Source organism: Ctenopharyngodon idella, chromosome 24 (assembly GCF_019924925.1).
Source record: "Ctenopharyngodon idella isolate HZGC_01 chromosome 24, HZGC01, whole genome shotgun sequence".
In the NCBI taxonomy this organism is placed as follows: domain Eukaryota; kingdom Metazoa; phylum Chordata; class Actinopteri; order Cypriniformes; family Xenocyprididae; genus Ctenopharyngodon; species Ctenopharyngodon idella.
Genome location: NC_067243.1, coordinates 13,406,731 through 13,429,641, shown reverse-complemented (window position 1 = coordinate 13,429,641; position 22,911 = coordinate 13,406,731). Strand labels below are relative to the sequence as shown.

Genomic DNA, 22,911 nt, shown 5'->3' with positions numbered 1-22,911 from the left:
CGTACATAATATATAAATATTACTTAGGCTATAATATTTATCTGTAGTTTTATCTATTTATATATATATATATATATATATATATTTTTTTTTTTTTTTACATTAGTAGGTTTATTGTTACCTTGTTTTATATTATTTTATAACATAATATTGTAATATTAGATTTATTTTTAGCATTTTTAAATTAAATATTTTCATTCTGGAAAATCGTTTTCGGATATATTGTATCATAAATTATTATTATAGTGTATTGTGTATTATAGTTTATTTCATTTTATTTTATTCTATTACATTTTAGAATATTTGTGTATAACATTATTAGACGTATGCATTGGCTAAAATACCTTCTTTCAGATCCCACCACACGGGGCCACTATGCAGCAGATTTGTGTCCTACTTCCGTGGGCGTTTTAGATTTCGTGTGTTGACTCTCCAGCCCTGTCCATGGCAGTAAAGCTTCTGGATCCCCCCACTGAAACGTGCAGGAAGAAGCAGCGAGAGAGAGTTCTCGAGCGCTCAGCTGAGAGAGCTCGAGCGAGTTGAGCTGACAGAGTTTGTCCGTCGCCGTCAGGAGGAAACAAACCAGGGGGACTTAAACGTCCTCGACATGACGACAAAAACCTCTCCTGACCGAAACGGATATCTTTAACTCTATGCTGGACGCTGTTCGGTTCCCGTGGATGGCTTAGTATGCGAGTTGTGCGCAGTTGAAATGAGGGAGCTTGTGTTTTTTTCTCCCTCGTCGTCCAGCGAGAGGACAAGATGGCAGCGCGAGCGCGTCGAGCATGCAGTGGGTGCGAATTAAACCCGAACATGTTCACTAAAGACCCGCGGTCCGACCACAGCTGCTGTCTGTGAAGGTATGGAAGATTTTAACGAGTTGTAAAGGCGTAAATACGTGTCTGATACTTAATAGTGAAGATATTAAATCAGGCTTGACTTCGGAGGAGTGATCGCGAGCTCGTAGTTGTTGCGAAAAAAGTTGCCACGCCACAACAAAAACTTCAAAGCAATGTTTCGCAGGGTTTGGTAATGTGTTTTGGTAGCTGTTGAGTTTCTGGTTTTAATAAAATTACAACCTTTTTATTGCCTGACAACTTTTAATCTTTAAATGTTCGCAAATACTTGCTGGTCACCAGCCAAACCCATAATGTTTACCTAAATCCTACTGCTTAAAACCATGACGTAAAGAAGTTCGGTTGCTGTATTTAAGCTTTACGCATTAAACATTTAAACATTAGTGCATATGAATTGTATGTTTTAAAGTGAGTTTTCCGTATAAACTCGCCAGTTGTACTATAATAAAGTGACATGTTGCTCAATCCTCCCAAAATGCACAGGCCTGGTAATCTGTTAGTAAGTTAGCTGACTTCTCTATTTTCTGTAACTTGACACTATGCTGATAAGGTTTATCAAAAGTTATACCTAAGAAAATCTTTTATGTAAAAATGTTGCATTTCCTGTCTCTCGTTGAAAAATAATCCCCATTATTTCCTATATATGCCCAGTAATACAGGCAAAACTTTTTTTTTTTTTTTTTTAAACAATAATTTGATATTTACTCTTAAAAATGCTTATTTAATGTATATTTTTTTGGCAGGGGAAGTTTTATTCGTTCCAGTACTTCAGTGAGTTCCCACAGTTGTGGAAAACCTAGAAATATTGGGGAATTATGGGAATTTCCAGAGCTGGAAATGAATATAGATTAATTTCTATATAATAGAAACATATTAGCTGTAACATATTTTATTGGTTAGAACATTTTCTTTTACTTGTATACAGGTGTATATATAAGTATTTTATAATTTATTTCTTATTCTAGTGCATAAAATAAAACAAAATAATATATTATGTTTTTTAATACTTGTAAATGACTGGAAGAATGATGGAAAAGTATTAAAATTCATTTCAACCCTATGCATTATACAAACACACACAACATTAACGGTTATGCCAAAAAAACGTTGTTGCATTTTTATAAAACATGTGTTACAACACAATGAAGTCACTAATTTTATGTCACTTTCCATCACGGGGAAAATTTGTGCATGTCAATTTAGTAAAGTTTACTTCCCAATCATTTCCTGCCATTAAACTTTTATAGCGCGAGCAGTTGTAGAGTCAACAGGTGTTTTCCCTGTGCCATCTCTTGCCCACCCCCATTAGGTCTCGACATGGGAAAAGGTCACTTTCCACCTGCTTATAGCAGAAGGCACTGCGTTTGAAAACAGTAGAGAGGCCTGTAACCCAAAACCTTGGCCACTCCTAGCTACTCGAGGCTTACTCTACTATAGGACAGACCTCATATAAACAGTCCTCCAGATGGGACTGTCCTTTTTAAAGCTGTTGAGTAAATCTCTTACATTGCAAACCTAATGTTGTTTGCACAATCAGGAGCAAGTATAGACATAAACACAACAGAAGTGGATGATTTAAAGCGGGATTTTATGGTAGTGTGAATGAATGAGGCCTTTTATAACTGTTCTGGAAGCAAAATTCATTAGATATGCATTCCTCAAGAAACAACGTGACATTTTTGCATCCCCTTTTATGTTTTCTAACCTCAATATTTGCCATTATGAAATCCTATCTTGTCTGTCAGAGTGTTAGCTGGCTTATAAGTGTGTGAGAGAGTTAGCATGTGGGTGTGTTAGAGCCACACCTGTCCTCGTGTCTGAACTTGTGCCATATGTTGTGCCAGTATAAGTAGCCTGTCTCCCATGAAACTAAGACAGCTAATCCCCATTGGTCAATTGTCTGTCTGGCTCTTCTGCTATCATGATATTACAATCACTAGGGCTGAACGATTAATCGGGGGAAAAAAATCTAAATGGTGATTTGGGATATTTTGTTTACCAAATTGTAATAACTGCAATTTACTTAGATTTATCTGTATGTTTCAAAGTGAAGCTCAGCATTGTTCATTTGCACGCAAACAGCTGATTATTGTTTTTAGTTTCTCAGTTCACAGTAAATGCTGCTTCACACAATCTCCATCTATGTCAGTGCTGAGTTTTCATCACTTATAACGTGCATTTGAAAACGCAACACTCCCCAAACATTTCACCAGATTTAAAGAAGTTTCTAAACCTGTTGCCAGCAAATGAGAAACTGCAGAAAAAAAGCTCAGTTGTTTAATGTTTGAAAATGGAGAAATTAAGGCACAAATATTAGTTATTGTAATTGTACAGTTGTGCTGTATAAAAATTTTCTTTTTTTATTTTACAGTGAGTCTTACAATAATAGTGTTGTCAAAAGTACAGACTTTGATACCAAGTCGATACTGAAATTTAAAAAATCTGACGCTTTAAGCACTGTTGAGCGGATTCGTAAACGCCTCTGATTGGTCATTGTGTTCATGCGCTCAACAGATATGTCTGTGATTGGCTACAATGATCCACACTTCAAAAACATGTTGTAAATAGACATCAATGACGCTCCGGTCCGCTGATAGACGCCTGCTTTCAAACACTCCCGCTTTCAAATTCAAACACTTCTGTGTGCTTTCAAACACTCCCATGCGTTGATCATTGTAGCCAATCACAGACATATCTGTTGAGCACTTGAACACAATGGCCAATCAGAGGTGTTTACGAATCCGCTCAAAGCGCCACATTTTTAAAATTTCAGTATCAACTTGGTATCGAAGTAGGTACTTTTGACAACACTATACAGTAATATTTATTGTTTCATAGGGCTGAGACAATAAATCATTGAATCGCGAATCGAGAAATGATTCTTGATGGATTCTGAGATTTTCCGAATCCATCACGATTCTCTCTCAAATCGATTCTGAGCTTAGTTTTTAACAGCAGATGGCACTACACGCTTAAGAAACAGCCGTACTCTGCTCTCTTCCAATTCATTACACACACCACTTTAACCTTATATAAAATAATCATTCTTAAAGTTCGAAAAAGGTTGAAGCGAATTACAGAGGTGTTTGCAGTGGGCTGTTTACATTAATCTCGCGTCATAAAAGCATTCTGAGGTGCAAGTACATTATCCTCCGACTCAGCTGAATGCACGAGCGATTTTCTTCGTCAGTATTTGAGCGTGTGGTTAAAAACTAGCCTAGAGCGCCATCTGCTGTTGAAAACTAAACTTAGAATCGATTCAAGAGAGAATCGCGATGCATTCGGAAAATCTCAGAATCGATCCACGAATCGATTTTTATATATATATATATTTTCTTCTTTTATAGTCTTGATATATAATCAAACAAACACAGCAAACCTAAACCTCTTTACAAATTAGCATTTAATATATAATAAAAAATTAGCACTATATTTCATGTAATAAGCCTTTTTAATATAGCAGGAGGTTTTGTTTTGATTCATGTAAACAGCATCTGTGAAATGACTAACACAGACTAACAGTTTTCTTCCCCTCGGTACTTTATAGGTATGGCCTCACAGGTTACGGTCTGCCCACCACATGTTTATCAACCCCAGACAAGTGCCTTTTGCAGAGAGAAGAAAATCGATCCCATCAGCTGTGTTTACCATGAGAAGATCCCTCGCACTTACGTGGTCGGTGTGAATCTAGGCATTGCACACCCTACGGATATTATACCTTTATCGAGAATCGAAGCTTTGACTAGTGAGAAACCCTGTGCCGCACAGGACTTCTCAAAACAGACTGAATCTTCTTCACAGGAGCTCCTCAGAAGGGCTTCCTCGCCATACAAGCGTGTGGCATCGGAGGGCGACCTTCAGTATTTCTCCAGAGCGGCTAGGGCAGTTGAAGAAGAAAGTGGAGACAGTGTCCAAAACAGCCAAAGTAGTAGTAGTAGTAGTAACAGTGGCGAGGCTCCAGAAGGGACAGAGAGAAGCGGTGGTTTGAATTCAGTCGACGGAGCCCAAAGATGTGGGTTTAAATGCAAAGGGGAAGAGCTTGAGAACGGCAAGAGCATCATGCAGATAGTAGAGGAGCATTCGACTCTACCTGCCATGTTGCAAACAAACGTCGGGAGCACGAACGCAGTAGGTGTTGCCCCGCCCGAGCAGAACAGAACCGGGACGGGAGCCGTGAGCGGGACGGGTGACGGCGACTATCAGTTGGTCCAACACGAAGTGCTGTGCTCCATGAAGCACACCTACGAAGTGTTGGAGTTCTTGGGTCGTGGTACGTTCGGTCAGGTGGTCAAATGTTGGAAACGAGGCACCAGTGAGATTGTGGCGGTGAAGATACTGAAGAACCACCCGTCGTATGCCCGCCAGGGCCAGATAGAGGTGAGCATCCTGGCCCGACTGAGCGGGGAGAACGCAGAGGAGCATAACCTGGTGCGGGCTTTCGAGTGTTTCCAGCACAGAAGCCACACCTGTTTGGTGTTCGAGATGCTGGAGCAGAACCTGTACGACTTTCTCAAGCAAAACAAGTTCAGTCCGTTGCCGCTGAAGGTGATTAGGCCCGTGCTGCAACAGGTGGCCACGGCGCTGAAGAAGCTCAGAAGCTTGGGCCTGATCCATGCCGATCTTAAACCGGAGAACATTATGCTGGTAGATCCTGTGAGACAACCCTTCCGTGTGAAAGTGATTGATTTTGGCTCTGCCAGCCATGTCTCCAAAGCTGTGTGTTCGACGTACCTGCAGTCTCGCTACTACAGGTAAGTGGTGTTTTTTTGTTTTTTTTTTCCCCTATTTTTTTTCACCCCCCTCTAGTAGGCTTGCTTCTGGTTGTCATGTCTCTGTTTAATCATAAATAGACTTTTGGTGAATGTTTCAGCTTCTGTTTGTATTTGTGGCAAGTATAAAGATATCATTTGTGTTGTTCATTTTGAGGAAGTTGAACTGAGGAACGTTTACTTAAGCCGCACTTCCTGCCAGAACAATTATGTAATGCTGTCTATAGCTTTAGTGGAAGTTTGATGGCAAGCTTTCTTTGTTCGATTGCGTCTACTCTGTGCTAACTGCCATGGAGCTACACCCATACTAACTTTTGTAACTAAAAAAAAAAAAAAAATACATGACACTGAATTTTCTCCATCGACTAGTTTGTTTGCCTCTTGTGTGCGTTTTCTCTAATGGAGTCAGTTCTGATCGTGATGGCTGTACTTTGTGTCTCTATGTGGTTGGCAGTTCTTTAGGAAGAATGTGGTTTGCGAAAGTGATTCATGGGATGTGGAAGAACATGGAAAGACTCTTAAATTAGAACATTCCAGATGTTTGTGTTTTAAGTTCTCTGTCAAGCTTCTTTTTTTTTTATTGTCCCTTCCACTTAAATGGATAGTTCACCCAAAATGAAAATTGTCATTTGTTTTGTCACACATATGTCATTCTGTAGAAGACAAAAGACTAACGTTCAGAGTTTGGAGTCAGTACGATTTTTATTTTTTTTATTATATTTATTTTATTTTTTTTAAAGAAATGAGTACTTTTATTCAGCAAGGATGCATTAAATTGATCAAAAGTGACAGTAAAGTCATATATACATTTATATTTCAAATAAATGCTGTTCTTTTGAACTTTCTATTCATTAAATAATCCTGAAAAATATCACTTTTCCCTCAAAAATATTAAGTAGCACAGATTTATTAGTTGAAAACAGCTTTCTTGTGCAGCAAATCAGCATATTAGAATGATTTCTGAAGATCATGTGACATTGAAGACTGGAGTAATGATGCTAAAAATTCAGCTTTGCATCACAGGAATAATTACATTTTAAAGTACATTCAAATTGAAAAGTTTTTTAAACAATTTTTTTGCATGGGAGGAGGGGTGTTATTTAATTTAATTTAATTAAAGGAATTAAATAATTAAATGATTAAAAGGGATTTAAGGAAATAAAGAAAAATAAGTGGTATAATTTTCAGGTCTATTGTAGTTATGAAGTAAACTATTTGCGAATAATTTATTTATTTATTTTTTAAATATGCGCACATTCACTCTTATTCGTATGTCTAATATATAAAAAACGCAAAGCGTTTCTTGTCTCGTCACATTCAGTTATGATTTACTTGAATCATGTAATGGAGTACAGCAGAGCAGCATCAAAGGAATATCAAATATTGGGGGTGACATTTCTGATTCTTGTGGGGGACTTGTCCCCCTCATTGTCTATGGTGGTTATGGCCCTGATCTTAAATAATAGTGCAGGTTTAGACTGACTTGAGGGTAAGTAAATAATTTTGGAATTTTTAATTTTGGGTGAACTATCCCTTTAATAATTTTTGTGCCGCTGAATGGTATACAAATGAGTTTCAAACATAATGTGACATTGCGGTGCAGAGTACAGTCTGTCTTTGTAAATGTGCTAGTTTTGTGGGGAAGCTATCAGTGAACAAGATAAAGAGGAACTAGGCACTAGTTTAAATAGGCCATTTGAACTCTTTGTACTTTGGCACTGCCACAGTTTGATGCCTGCAACTGCACGAACTCCCGCCCCATGCAGGTGGCACGTGTGAATGTGTCGCTTTTGCATGGGAATGAGATGCATTGAGGACGTGTCTGTTGGAAGCGCTGTCTTTGTGCTCAAAAGAAGTGTGATAACAGATGTTTTTATAGAATGTTATGAATAATCATTCAACTTGCTTGTTTTTCATTTTTTTTCCGGGAATTTGTACGTCACTCTTTACATAGTGTTGTGTTAAATCATTACATAAGTACTGAGTAATTCTAATGAACAGCTTGTACTTAATGAGCAATTATTTTGAGTGGTATATAATTGCACACTTTTGCTGTTGTAATGAATCAGTCACAAGTCATATTCTTAACATTAACATTATAATATGAAGTGTTATCTTTGTTAACATGTTCCCCTTCTATTTATTGTGGTTTTGTTTTATAAAGTGCACATTTTGTTCTATAAACAAGCACTCGAAGTATTTATGATTACTTGACTGAATCAGTGTTTAAGTAATTTCAGTTATTTTATGAAATTTTAAAGATTATCTTTGCATGCCATAAAATCCCCATGTTTTGGACAGGCCTACATCTGTGTTTCCCAAAGTGGGGGAAAACATGTGCTTCTGTTTTCCATTTGTCCTCTCTTTCTGTCGGCATGATCGATGTCGTAAGAATCCATAGCCTGTTCCCAGCACAAAACTGGCTCACCTAAATTTAGGGCGGATCTTGTTGTGTTCATGTGGTATGTGAGGTTGTCATGACAAGTATTTATTTTTCATACTTCGAGCAGGCTGTGTTGAGCACAGTACCCATGTGCCAGGAAGTGAAATTTTGCAGGTGTTGTCAAATAGCAGAGCTGTTTATATTTCACACAGTTTTAGAACTGGTGCCTGTTTGTTTATTTAAGAGATAGTTTATCTAATTTTTATTAATAGAAGAGTGATGTTTTGAGAAGAACCTTTTATTAGTTTAGTTTAGTTCAGACTGTTTTTGTACCATGATGCAATGCTTATGTTTTCAGTTAAGTAGCACAGAAGGATCTTTTTGTTTTGGTTTGTAATAAAGCTTAAAGGGTACATAACACACAGTTTCTGCCAATCTCATGTTAATCTTGAGTACCCATAGAGTAGTATAGCATCCTTCATATCTCCGAAGTGTCTTTAGTTTTATCAGGTTTATAAAAGACAGATATGCTGTACCGAGTCTTTCCGAAAACAGCCGAGCACCTGGAGGAGTGCCGTGAGCAGAGCTAAAAAGTGACGAGCACGCGCAGCTTTTGTGTAGCGATCGTCTGCAAGCTATCGATGGTCAGCTAAACGAATGTATTTAAACACACACAATACACCATCGCATTATCCCTGGATAACTTTTGAATCACTATAATGAATATAGCGTATAGTGAATGATGAATTTATGAATTCACTACGTTCATGTTCTTTACATTATATGCACTTATAGGTGCCTATTGCCAACAAAACAGACATTTGATGCAGTTTTACTCACCATCTGCGGTTCCGACTCATGACTGGGATCATTATCGCTGTGAACGCTCCATCTTTCAGTTTCAAACGATCTGTAAATCCAGCGTTGAACTGGGCCTGGTTTATAAAACCATAAGCGCCGATCCTGAGGACTTAATCAGCCACGGAAAAACACGAGATATTCTTCATTCATTTTAACCAATAAAAAATTGATTGCAACTTTCAGACACGACTTTGTTCTTATTTTGGTAGTTCATATAAGGCGGTTTCTATGGTTATTTTAATGACAAATATCGAGAGCGCATCAATGTAATGCCTGATCTTTCAGCTCAACTTAACGCATGGTTCTTTGGGAAGCAAGGTTATCTTTCCCTCACAACCAAAAACACACTTCTTTGATGAAGTTTTGGTTTGATTGTTGATTTCATAGTCTAAAAACAAAGTGACATATCTTTCTTGAGCAAGTCCTGTGCAGGGCTGGCGACGACTTCCGTAAAGCCGAATGAAGCGCATTGATGGGCGTGTTCTCGCTCTCGCTCTGGTTAATGTGTGCGCACGCTCTTCCGGGAGAAGTGCCCATACAAGGAATTCCTCCCTTTGTTACATAATAAAGGGCCATCCTCGAAAAAAACTGAAGAGTATTTTTGGCGTCATACGTCCAACTCGAAACTTTGGCCATGTTTAGCATGAGAATCCAACTCTTTAACAGTGTAAGTAAGTCAGAATCCATGAAATGGCATTAGACCCCCCCCTTCAATATTTTTGAAATTAGGGCTGCAACAACTTAATCGATAAAATCGATAATGAAAATAATCGACAACGAGTGCTATTATCGACTAGTAGCATCTACCCATCGTGCACGGAAAACTTCTGCCTGTCGCGTCAAATTACAGCACTGAATAATGCATTTTTATGGACAAAAATACATCTAAAAATAGTGGAGGAAACAGTAATCATCTGCGGGAAAGGTACTTGATCCAAGCTGCCCAAAACATGAGAATTCTTTATTTTAAGCTCCAAGCTAATGCATTAGTGTAATGTTTGACATGGCTTGCCCTGTCAGGTGCAAAAATATTCATTTTGCTGAAATATCTGTTGTTGGATGTTAAATTTAGGTTTAAAAGTCAACATGTAATTCAAGTATTTTATGAGATTGGTTACTGTAAAGGGATAACAGCGTGTAATTGAATATAAATGTAAGAGAGTTCTTACATTTACAGGGTAAAGAAATGACAGTAAGAGGTTACTGTGTCCAAAGTGATTGTGTGTTCCTCTTATCTGTTAACACTGAGTTTGTGTTTTGCTTTATGGCTCTTTTGCATATAGCATATATAGGCCTATATTCACTATATATGTTTTCACAGCATTCAGTTGACACGTTTGCTTGAAGCACAGCATTGGGCAGGATGTGGAATAGTGTCTTTTGTCAATAAAATTTGTAAAAATTGGGATTTTTTTTTTTTTTTATCTGATTAATCGAAGAAATAATCGTTAGTTGCAGCCCTACTTGAAAAGTTTACCTGTTGTAGATTGGTTGTGTGCATGAAACTAAACGTCAATGTTTCGGTCAATGAAACCTAAAATTCTTATTTTTTTTTTTTTTTTGTTCAAATGTTTTTGGTTGCAAACATTTTAGTGCATCACTACTGGAAAATGTTGCACAAAATGTCATGAATTAAAAGTTAGTGGGTTTCCTAGTCGTAAGTCTGGCAATGATCTAGTGGCCCTTTAATAATTCACTGTGTTGCTTAGATGAGTGCGTGTTGGGTTCCACGTAAAGTGAGGTAGTGAGTTTCAAGTTGCTACAGGAATGGGTCATTAGGTGTCATGGGTTTTTGTTTCTTATGGCCTCCTGAAGTGACTCATCCTGTTGTTTCCTTGACACTCATACTGTCTTTGTTCGGCTGAATCATGGGATTCTTTGTCCTCAAATCAAAAGTGGTTTGAAGTATCCAATAGTGGCCATTTAAACATCCATCCTTGCCATGTCTAATTGAAATTTTCCATATTTTGCTTAGCCAATCTCTTACAGATTGTGGGAGATGTCACAAATCATGACCGTGATGCTCAGAGAAAGCCCTTAAATTTAGTCAGCTTTAAGTGAACTAACACAGTTAATGAAGCCACTTTGAGTGCCAAAAATAAATTTGTAGTGTTGCAAAATTGATTGCGCTCAAATCAGCTCCAGGTTTCCTCATTTAACATTGGGTTTTGAAACAGGCTACTTAACCGCCAGAAGGATGATGGTATCAGAACATTGGAAACAGTGTTAAAACCCCAGGAAAACTGATATACACAGGGCAGTTGCATAACAAGCCGCTTGCATTAAACAGAAGGCCGAGTGATGGGGCCTGAGTTTGGCTGGCCTCAATGGATTGTGTGTGTGCCGGTCAAATAACCAGCAGTCTGTACCCTAAAGTTAGGCAGGCGAAAGAGTCCCTCCATGCGGTTTCAGGGTCCTTGGCTTTGCTGAATTTGCATAATTTTGAATGCTAATTTTCCACTTGGTACCTTTTTTTTTTTTTTTTTTTTTTTTTTTTTTTTTTTTTTTTTTAATGTGCAAAGGGAATATTTTTGGTACAGCCTGTAAATGTCAAATTGTTTTTCCTGGATCTTCTGCCTTTAGTTTAAATAAAACTGCAACATAAATAAAACAGTAGCTGAGCCTAATTTTAGTCATTTTGGAGGTTTTTCATATCCTGTAATGTGCATCTTAGCAGTTTTTTCTTACCTAGACAAGTCTGAAAGACATCAGCCTTATTTTAAAATGCAGACGCTATCATATCTGTGCAGGCACACCCATAGAAACCAAATGACAGGTTTTGCCAACAGCCCATAATAAGCATTATGCAACTCTTCTATTTTTCTGGTCTTATTTATTTATTTTCCCTCATATGGGTCATAAAGTTTAAAGTCCTAACATGCTGCCCTCTCCTCTGCTTTAATAAATCTGTTTTGGCTTTAGGAAGATGTGGAGTGAAGCATTCAGCTAAAGTGCGTGTTGCAAACCCGTGAAGAACCACCAAAATTGAGACCTTGACTTTGCCCAATGTCAACCATTTATTCAATGCCATCACTTTCCACTTAGCTCGTTTGAACCCTCTAGAATGCATTCCCAGTAAACAAGACTAATGGTTCGCAAATAACGCACAACTAAGTGCAACCTCCTGCGCAGCATCTAAAAGCGTAAGTGGGCCAATGTAGCATCGCTAGCAGCTGCATTTGTAATTATTTTTTCCATCAAGTCTACGGTCTTCATGTGTTCGTATGCAAAATAAACCTTGACCGAGCCCTGTGTTCATCTGCGGCCTGAGGAATGACCGTAAGTGTGAACGTCTGCTTTCTGTCGGTGTGTTTTAGATGTGAATGCCTGAACCCCATTTGGAGTGGACTTGCTCTCTCTGCAGATGAAGAAGACCTAATTGGCCAGATTCCTGGACTAATGAGCAGCCTGAAGGGTTTGGTGCTATGATTCACTTGGAAAGCGAGCACACATCTAGTTGTTTGTGCATCCCATGCCCTTTGATGCAGCATTCGTGCATCGCCAACTCCTTGCAGCGTTAGTGGGTCAGTCAGGCTTCGTTGATAGGTTTAGAATGCTATTAGACCTCCGTCCAGATGGTAGTTACTGAACCCTAACGTGTCCGTCTTGAATAGATGCGCCATGCAGACTGAGTGTTTGGTCATTTGTAGAGAGCTTGTTAGTCCGATCTTGACCCTTTCACATGACTTGCAAGAGGACTTCAGCACAGCCCTCAAAACAAGCATCATGTGCCACTTTCACCACCACTTGACAGGCGTTGCAGATAGCATCAGCATTTTTTTCTTTTTTAAATTTATCATAAATTTTCTTTTTTGTAAATATACAATTATTTTCATGTAATGGCCAGTATTAAATTAAATTCATTTTATCTAAATTAAAATACATATCAAAATAAAAGCTTTTATAAAGGACATTATAATTTACAAATTGAATAATGGATATTATTTTGAGATTTGCTAAAGATTCCGTTTAACAGTGTTATTATTAAATTTAGTTGTTTTTCTTTTTAAAGAAACTTTACCTTCGTAGTCATTCAACATTAAATTAATCTAAATGTAAAAATGGGGAAATGCTCATTTAAAGATCTAGTATCGGCCATTCGGTTGTTAAGTCTGACGTCACGCAGCAGCACTTACGGGTCCAAACACTCTATCTCATACCACAAGAAAACAACAAACGGTGCTAATATACACACATGATATGGTGTAATACTACCAAAAAATTATAATCATAACCTTTATCTCCATACCAAAATCCCAGATGGCCAGATAGTGATTCATCTTATAAATCGTTAATATATTGTCTGTGACGCTGTGAGCAGGGAGACTGTTGTGTAGACTGTAAGTATTTTGAATGTTTAACTTTTTAAAATGTTAAATGTTTAATATGAATAAATAGCGCTCATAAACGGGCGTAGAGATGGTGTTCTCAAGTGAAATACAAGCGGATAATAAATTAAAACATCTCTAATATTAACCAGTAACCGATATGGTACCAATATATTGTGCACCCCTAGAGATTTAATAAGGTAGTCCCATCTAGACTGTATTTCTGCTAGGGTTGCAAAATTCCGTGGGAAATTCCTTTCAGTGGGAATTAATGGGAATGTACGGGAATTAACAGGAATTAATGAGAATAAACTGGAAATTTACAAAATTGCAGGTTAGCGTATAACAGGGAATTTAAATGTAGTTGAAAAAAAACATCTTGCAGCATAATCTTGTTTAAAAAAACAACCAGATTTAATGCAAATTCAGTTGAATTTCTACCCTGCACATTCCTCAATCACATGCACACAGCACACTACTTACTGCAGGGCTATTGAGGCCACACCCCTGAATCTTCGTTCATTTTACATTTTTAATGGCACTTTTTTGGGGAGGGGGGATCAATGAAAGAATGAAACTCTCAAATGAGTCAGAAATATAATTTTTAAAATTTGCATTAGATTGCATCGTCTGCTTATGACCAAACCAAATGTTTATATATACATATGTTTGTATACGATACAGTTTGTATTAACTAGCCCAATTTTCCAATTAATTCCAATAATTCCCATTAAGTTTCCAACGTGGAGTATTTCCAAAATTCCCCAGTTCTGGAAAATTACCAAAAATGTTCCACCCCTTTGCAACCCTAATTTCTGCAACACATTTTTATCTGAATGGCATGGTATGTCTTGAACATTGTGTCAAACTCTATGCATCAAGATGCATGTAAGATCAGTTTTGATTTTTGCTCCATGCACATTGCGATACGTCATTCAAATTATCCAGAAACTGCTGGTTGTGATTAGGTCAGCAGTAAACGGGGTTGAAATTGAAATCAGGTCAAGAAGGTTTTTGTTTGGTGGTTGCCAGCTGTGTTTTAAGAATCTGGAATCAGTTTCTGCACTTTGATCCATTTGTCAGTCCATCTTGATATGTCATGGTCTGTATATCATCCACTTGAGGATGAAACCTGATCACACGCAGCTTCCTGTAACAGCTCGCCGCTGCTGTTCGACATTTTGAATTGGGACAGGGTAGGTTACAGGTGTGAAGCCTTATACCTTCCTTAGAACCTGGAGTTTGTTTTACATGCCATCTGGTATAAGGTTCCCATTTCATCTGTAGAAGCTCCTGGCTTGCTTCCCGAACTTCATGGCTTACGGCACCTAACATCAAAAGTTTATGTGAGTGAGTGCACAGTCTCGAATCACCTTAGTCACTTCTATATCCATTACTACTCAATCTTCATATGAAGGGCTGTTTTCTGTCTTTAGGAGTAAGGCTACTGTGTCCTGTTTGCTTTATGACATTCAAGGTATAGCCTAGCTCATTAGTAGGTCCACACAGAATTCCTTAAAATCTGCAAGATATGAAAATTTACCTTTACCTTTTTTATTGATCTTATTTTGAATGATTCATCCACGCATTTCCTGTCTTTTTACTTTTTTTCACCTTATAATGTTTAACCAAACTGTCATAATTTGATCTTCCAGGTGAAAACTTCACACTTCTTTCTGGTGATTTATGCCAAGCCTTTCTGTACATTTAGTATGCACTCTTAAAAATAAAGGTTCCTAAAAAAAAGGGCTCACAGCAATGACATTTTAGCTCCCCAAAGAACCTTTCAGTGAACATTTCTTAAAAGAACCATTTTCTTCTTAAAGGTGCTGTATGTAATTTTATTGACTGTACTAAAAGTGCAAAAATACCGTATGTTGCAGAGATTTAGGAAACATGCTAAGTTCACATGCTTATTTCTCTGAAAAACAATGCTACAGCCAGTTATTCTACTTTGAAATGTGTGTTCCGTGTCGGAATGGGCTATATGATCCCACTCGCTGCCAATTTACCCAATAGTATTTCAACACCCGGGTTGCCATTTTGGGGAAAACACAACTTAGCCACGGAAGCCAGCAAACAAACTAGGTCAGAGATCACAGATTCTACCCGACCTAAAAAGCCTCAGCATCCATCTAAAAAGCTCTATGACCAGAGGCATATTAAAAAGCGAATAAATAAACACATCAACTTATAGTGTAAGGCTCATCGCCTTCCATGGTCCATTGCGCTCATTCCTGTTGCATGTTTTCAAACTGGCAACCAGCGTGAGGGTGGAGTCTGAGGAGGAGGTGGGAGAAACAACCCTCTCCAATATTTTGAAATTGGACTTCAGTATTCATTGAACCAAATATGCCAATTAACAAAAACTTTATTTTTAGGAGTATGTTAAACCCCGCCCCTCCACAATCGTTCATTTTTGAACGAATTTTGCAACATCCACGTCTCATAAACCAATGACTTGGAAGATAAAACCAAGTCACAGCACTACATATTTTCTTTTCTGATGATCCATTACACTTGGATGTATGTCACAATACAGACAAAAAGATTTGTCACCACTTCTGTTTCATCTTGACTTCGGATTTCTGCTGAATTTCAACTTTCATAAAATTCTACAAATCCTTTGCTCCTTCCATGTTCTCTTATTGGATTTTTTTTTACTAATTTGAATATGCTTTCAGCTCCCAATAAAAGTCCAGGACACTCAAACAGGACAAATTCATTAGATGTTAACCTTAATGTAGCTTCATTCCTTAACTCAGTCTTCTCAAGAACATTTAAACCAAATCAATACCTCATAATATAGCTGTTCATGCTATTGCTTCCTGAGATCATCAGGCCTTTATAGAGGATTATTTTCAGCTCCGTCTAATGTACATTGATTCCATTGAGGCCGGCCAGACTGTCTGCATTTCTCAGCATTTCCGATGGGAACTGAAATGATGCAGAGTTGAAAAGGCTTTGTTTATTGCTCTGGTGCCTTTGCCTCATAACGCTCCATACAAACAACACTTCCGTCTCTGAAGAGCTTGAAGAAACTGGGTTAAATGTTGGTTCTTTTTTCTTTCTTTTTTTAAAAAAAATCTGGTTTATCTAGCAACATTGTTGGCTGGCCCACCTGAATCTGATTGTTTAGTGATATTTCAAAAAACGTTCAATATATTAAACATTTTTTTTTTTTGACAATATAAAGTGCTACTCTGATGATACATTTTTGTAGGCCAACCCAGAAGTTGGCTTCAGGGCTGTCAAAATGGCTGAAATGCATCATGTATTTATGCATATATTAATACAAATAGCCAAGGTACTTTTGCGTTTAAAAAAATGGGATGCAGTGGAATGGGAACAAAAGCCATACAGCTTCGAGACATTTTTTTTTTTTTTTTTTAAGTTGAATTTCTTTTCATTTTCTTAAGATTTGTTTGTCAACACTCAAATATTGACAGGAGTATAATTTTGCAGCTTTGTTTTGATATTTCTGTTTCTTATTACATTTTATTATAAAATGCTATCCTCTTATTTTAGCTTCATCATTCATTGGTTCTCATTTCTAACCTAAACCCTCTGATGGGAATCTGTTTTGTTGTGACCTCAGGAATGCCTAGCCATTAAAAAAATACTTTGGTTGGTACTATAAACCCTAAACTCATTTCTGGAATAGCCCTGGTTGAGGTCCCACAAAATGTGATTTTCTAGCTAATGTGTTCTCATTGTACACTGTTTCTAAAACTACGGGGCGGCGCACGAGCCAGGCTTCAGCTATGAGTGGTATGCTTTACCCTTTGGGCGTTAGCTGGAGAAAAACATTAGCTTGTCTGTGTTTTGCAATACTTGGAAATGGGAATTGAGGGAATTGTTTTCAATACAGAAAAACAAGTAGCTAGAGCTGCATGATTAATCGCGATTAATCAACCTACGCGATTAAATGAAATAAAAGATCTTGATTAAAGGACCTACGCGATTAAATTATCATAGAGGTATCGTTACATCATGCATTTGTCATTGAATCATTCATTCAAGAGATTCGTTCAAAAGCGTTGATTCATCCAGTAATGAAACAAGTGAAGTCTTTATGAGCGAATCATTGAATCATTCAAACCAAAATAATTAAATTCAATCATGATTTTCAATTTATCCAGAACTGTGCAGAGCCATTTTTTTCAGTATACGTTCTCTGAAAATTGGGAAACAAATTGCGGGTGTTGTTTGGGGTGTCAAAGCTGCGGGTTGACAGATTTAAAGCTGACAATTGTTTTACTGTGCATTTTTAAAAGTCCAGTCCAGTACAGGATGTTGTAATGGCGAGGGTTATATTACTCGACCTACATTTCCTTTCAGATTTGGAGAGAAAACCCTGTGATGTGCTCCTTTATGCAAAGTGGCCCGTGGCTCTCACGGCGAAGTTTTGGATGACTTTAAGGGGAAGTCTTCTTTTTTTTAATTTTTGTTTTTATTATAATACAAAATAAACGAATATTAGGACTGCTAATACTTAATTGTCTGTTAAGTTTCCCTCAGACCATGTCAGTAAATTAGTTTCATGCCTGCATTTTGTCATGAATATAGGAGTGGTGAAACAAAATATTTTAAATAATATTTTATTTTAGTTTTATTCCTTTATTTAGTTAGTTTTTTTTTTTTTTTTTTATCAGTGAATCAGTTCAAAAACGGATTCATCTATTTGTTTGTCAGCATTTTGCGTGTTTTGAAATTGCTGATTATTACTACATTTTGTTGAAAATACCTCCTATTTGAGCTTCACATTCACCCATTCTCATTTCTAACTTAAACCTGATGGGAATCTGTTTTTGTTTCGTGTTACCGTGCGTGTTATTGAAAGGTACAGGTACAGGATGTTATAATGGCTCGGGTTGTGTTACTCAACTTAAATTTCCTTTCAGATTAGGAGAGAAAACCCAGTGATATATGTTCCTTTATGCAAAGGGACCCGTGGTGCTCACGGAAAAGTTTTGGATGACTTGAAGGGGAAGTCCGAATAACTGCTCTCTGCTGTAGGAGATTAGATAAGCAGTGTTTGGGTGGGATTTGTTTACAGAGAGCTCTCTGACTGGACGCTGGGCAGGAGGGGAGGAAAAAAAAACCCAGTGACCCATGTTTTCTCATTCTTGTTCACAGAAGCTGCTGTTAATGAAAGGCTTTAATGCTGTTTCACTCCTGGCAGGCACGTGTGGATCATCTGCTGCGGCTATGTGTTCATATTCGGCTCTCTCCGGGCGGTTGACTGCGTGCCAGAGAGAGTCTGATGTTCTCGCCCTTTTGTAAACAACACAAGATGTTGAAACCCAGGGGTTAGGCTGAGACGATCAGCTGGGGGTGGATTTCTGAAACTCCCACACCCTCTTGCACACTGCCTGTTTGCGGTGAGAGGCTGCTGACAGCGGTTTTGACACAGCTGATCTCCCTAATCTCACGTCCCCTGACACGTTTCGCTGCCTTTCTTTTTTCTTTTTCTTTTTTTTTTTTTTTTAAACTGAAATCCCACCCTAATCGGCGCTCCCTCTAGACGACGTGCCGTAAGCTTGTTTTCTGAACAGCTGCAGAGCTCCGTTGGCCTTCAGAGAGGTTATTGTGTGGTCAGGGCTCCCTGTCCCAGTAGCCGCTTTAGACTGTGGTCGCTCCAGGCTTTCCGGCTGCAGCTTGAACCAGATGACTCGAACCCCCTCCTTCCCACCCCATCGACCTCACAGGAAATAACTGAGCTGGACAGGGGTTCAAATTTAGCATGGCTTTGCTTGACGAACACTGGTTTGTACTGACTCAGAAAATGATCTGTTTTAGCATGTGGCCACCATTAGCACTGTTGGTAAATTCCACATTTTAGTCTTTCTTTTGGTCTTTAAAACATGATCTGCGTGGAATCAGGTTGCACGGCCGAGAACAGTGGACTGATTGATACACAACACCTCCTTTTGAAAACACTTTTGGTAAAGTTAATGCAGTAATGGTGAAAATTCTCATTGCTGTTGTTTTCACTTTTTTAAGTGATATTTAGGTTGTAACCTTTTGTCTTAAAGAATCTGATTTGTTTATCCAATAATATTTTTGGATTTAGTTTAAAAAAAAAAAAAAAAAAAAATCACCTATTTTTCAGAGAAAACATGCTTACATTAAAATGTTTGGAGTCACCAAGGCTGCATTTATTTAATTAAAAATACAGTAAAAACATATTGTGAAATTATTTCAATTTAAAATAATGGTTTTCTATTCTAATGTATGTTAAAATGTAATTTATTATTGTGCAGTCATTACTCCAGTCTTCAGTTTCACATGATCCTTCAGAAATTATTTTAATATTGTGATATATAATTTTTTTTGCCCCCAGCTGAAAAGAATTGAACTTTGCTTCACATTTACCAAGATTATCTGGCTGGCTCTATTTTGTATCATTATAAATATCTTTTACTGTCACTTCTGATCAATTTACAATTTGTGTCCTTGCTGAATAAAACTTTTTTTTTTTTTTTTTAAACTGTACTAATCCCAAACTTCTGAATGGTAGTGTACATAAATGTATAAAGCATTTTAGTATAATCAAAATGCTGAAAAATGACAAGCATCCATCTGAATCTGATCCATTTGCACACAGATCGGGAACATACATTCAGAATCTGTTTTTGTGGATGAGTTTAAATCATCCAAATCTGTATTTCTTCCAAAATAACCCCATATCCAGCAGTATCATGGCTAATACAACAGTAGCTCCTTGCGTGTTTCTCACATGACCAGGTCCGTGTCTTCTTTTAGGCATTTTATATCATTATCGTGTTGCCAGTGACGTCTGTATTTAATTAAAATTACATGTCACCATCTTGACATTTACTTAATAACTCCAAACTCCTGTTACCAAATATTTGTATGCGGTAGTTGTGTGAAATTAGAAATAATGCAAATAACATTGCATTGTTTGTTAGTTAGTTTGTTTTTAATCTAAGATGTTCTTGGCTGATGTTCACAAATTAAGCTTTGCGCTGAAATGACCACTATGAAATCAAATCTTACTCCAGGGGAAAGGGCTTGAACATTTGAAGTCTGGCCTCGACTCAAGCAAACATAACACGGGTGCAAAAGCGTCCTCTAAATAGTCTTAACAGTAACTCTCTTTGTTTGAGTTGGGAAGTCCAGACCTGCTCTGTTATGTCATCATTCTTTTTGACCTGATTTTCTGTAACTTCCCCTGATTCTTTCACCTGAAATGCGACTTCCTGCTGACTGTGGGCTGCTGGAAATTTTTTTTAAAGATCTAAAAAACCACATTGATATAACCTAAGCAGTCTAAAAACCTTGAATATATTTGGAACATTAACCAATTGCGATATAATTTGGCAGTATGAAATATTAACATGTTAGAGTTTAGGGTCTGTTAGCTGGCTTAATACCCTCTTGTCCTTCAATGCCCCTTGCTATTGGATTTCTCCCCTGTGCAGCCGGAGCGTGTGGTATTATCATGTTTAACTTATGTTAGGCTTTGGATTTAGTGCTTTGCCCATCACTATGCTGGAGGTTTATTGGGGTTTAGGCCATAAGATCTTGTGCAGAATATAGAGCACTCTATTTGTTGTAACCGAGCCAAACATACTCAAGTTTGTATTGTCAGCTAAGCCATACTGTTACCAGGGCAGAAAATAGCCTCTCATGCTTGAAACTGTAGTAGTTCTGTTGAAACAACAGCTGTCTGTTGACTTCTCGACGACTGTGTTCTTATTTTGTGCTATACAACCAAAAATGTTTATGACATGGGTAATTTCATATTATGACTAGCTATAGGCCTATAGCATGATGGTTTTTGCTGGAGATTTTATGAAAAATGGCTTATATGCAAGCACACATGTGCGGGCTGATTTGTATGCATGTTTGTTTGTTTGTTTGTTTAATACAGTAGTCAACATTTGAAGTGGATCAAAACCTTTCATCAAAGTTGTCCTAAAACCTTCTTCTTAGGACAACTCTGATGAACTTTTCTGATCCAATGTAGTAGCTTAAAGCATAATTAATAAGAGTTTTTAGTACCCTTAGCTCAATTTACCACAGTTTATATATTATATTATATATTTTATTTATTTATTTTTATTATGTTTACCATGCCTATCTTAAATAATAATAATAAAAATATATTAATAAAAATAATAGTAGTTGTATATTTGTTTAATTATTATAGTTAAATAAATAATACAATTTTTATAATAAACAACCTTGCAGATTGTTTATTTTTGTAAATAAAATGTATTTTAATGTATAATGTAATTTATATGTATTAAAAATGTAGTATTATTATTTATTATTATTATTATTATCATCATTATCATTATCATTAAAATATATTAACAGATAAGTAGTTTTACATTGTTTAATTATTTAAATAATAAATAAAATTGTTTTATAAAAACAGTAGTTTTAAGATGTTTTATTATTATATTTAAATAAATAAAATTTTTATAACAAACAACCCTGTAGATTGTTTATTTTGTAAATAATAAAAATAACTTATTATAATTAAAATATATGAATAAAAATAGTAGTTTTAAGTTGTTATATTTAAATAATAAATAGCAACATTTTTTATAATAAAAACCCTGCAGATTGTTTATTTTTGTAAATAATAATAATAAAAAATAACATTATTATTATTATTATTATTATTATTAATAATAAAAATATATTAATAAAAATAGTAGTTTCAAGTGGTTTAATTATTAATTAATAAATAACATTTTTTTTTATATAATAAAACAGATTGTTTATTTTGGTAAATAATAATAAAAAATAACATTTTTATTATTATTAAAAAAAACTCAGATTCTGCCTGGGCCTAGCTATATTAAATTAATTAGATTATTTATTATAATTAATAATCATTAATTCTATTATTATTATTATCATTATTAAATGTTGTCATGCTAATTGTTTGGATATTCCAGTATAATACACATGAAACTTTATCTTAGTGGATTTTTTTTTTTTTTCTTCCAACTGCAAACAATTGAACTTTGCTTCACACTTAACAAGATTATCCGACCGGCTCTCTATTTTTTGCCTTTTTTCTCTTTAATCTTGCATGTAAATAACATAAAGCAGTCCTGTCCACTGATAGCTGCCCAAATATATCAAGCGTTGCACTGTGTAGACCATCCCAGCCCAGTTGTTTGTTTCACTCTGTGATTACTTTGTTATAATGCGTCATATAATGCGTGTGCAAATAATGGGTTGTGCAGCTTAAAATGAATCACAGCATGTGCTTCTGCAACACCTTTGACTATGAAGACTAAGCTTGTTAAGGATGGCCTGCATGTACAGGCATTAAAGGTAAACCTTAACTGTAATTTAATTTCAAAGCTTAGAATTTAAAAAGGTAGTCTCACATTGCCAAGCCACCGGTGAATTATTCATAGCGGCTTTTGTTACCGCATAAGTAGGGCCCTGTTGGTAGTTACAGCCTCTTACTAGTGACCTAGCATGACACATTCTGGTATCAGTAGCTGTAGCAACAGTTACTGTTTTAACTGTGTATCTTTTAACTTTAGGAGCTACAGGTTGGTCAGGGGAGCAACAGGCTCGGACAAACAGCAAAGCTTGTTAGCAACTGTGCATGAGGAGTTTGCTCTGTAGTTGATTATTAATGGTGACCAGGGTTAATTGTGTCATCAGACTCCTTCTCTGTCATCATCCAGTTTTGGTGTTTAGATCCGTCCTCG

General features: G+C 36.7%; 1 protein-coding gene across 1 annotated transcript in view; it reads left to right on the top strand.

The window, feature by feature from the left end:
* The first annotated feature begins 453 nt into the window (after positions 1-453).
* The window catches only part of hipk3a (homeodomain interacting protein kinase 3a), a 43,252-nt gene continuing 20,794 nt past the window's right edge, over positions 454-22,911 (top strand). Inside the window, 3 exon segments of the mRNA XM_051883499.1 lie at positions 454-807; positions 810-860; positions 4,405-5,608. Of these exon segments, the coding sequence (XP_051739459.1) occupies positions 786-807; positions 810-860; positions 4,405-5,608 (1,277 nt within the window). The 5' untranslated portion in view covers positions 454-785.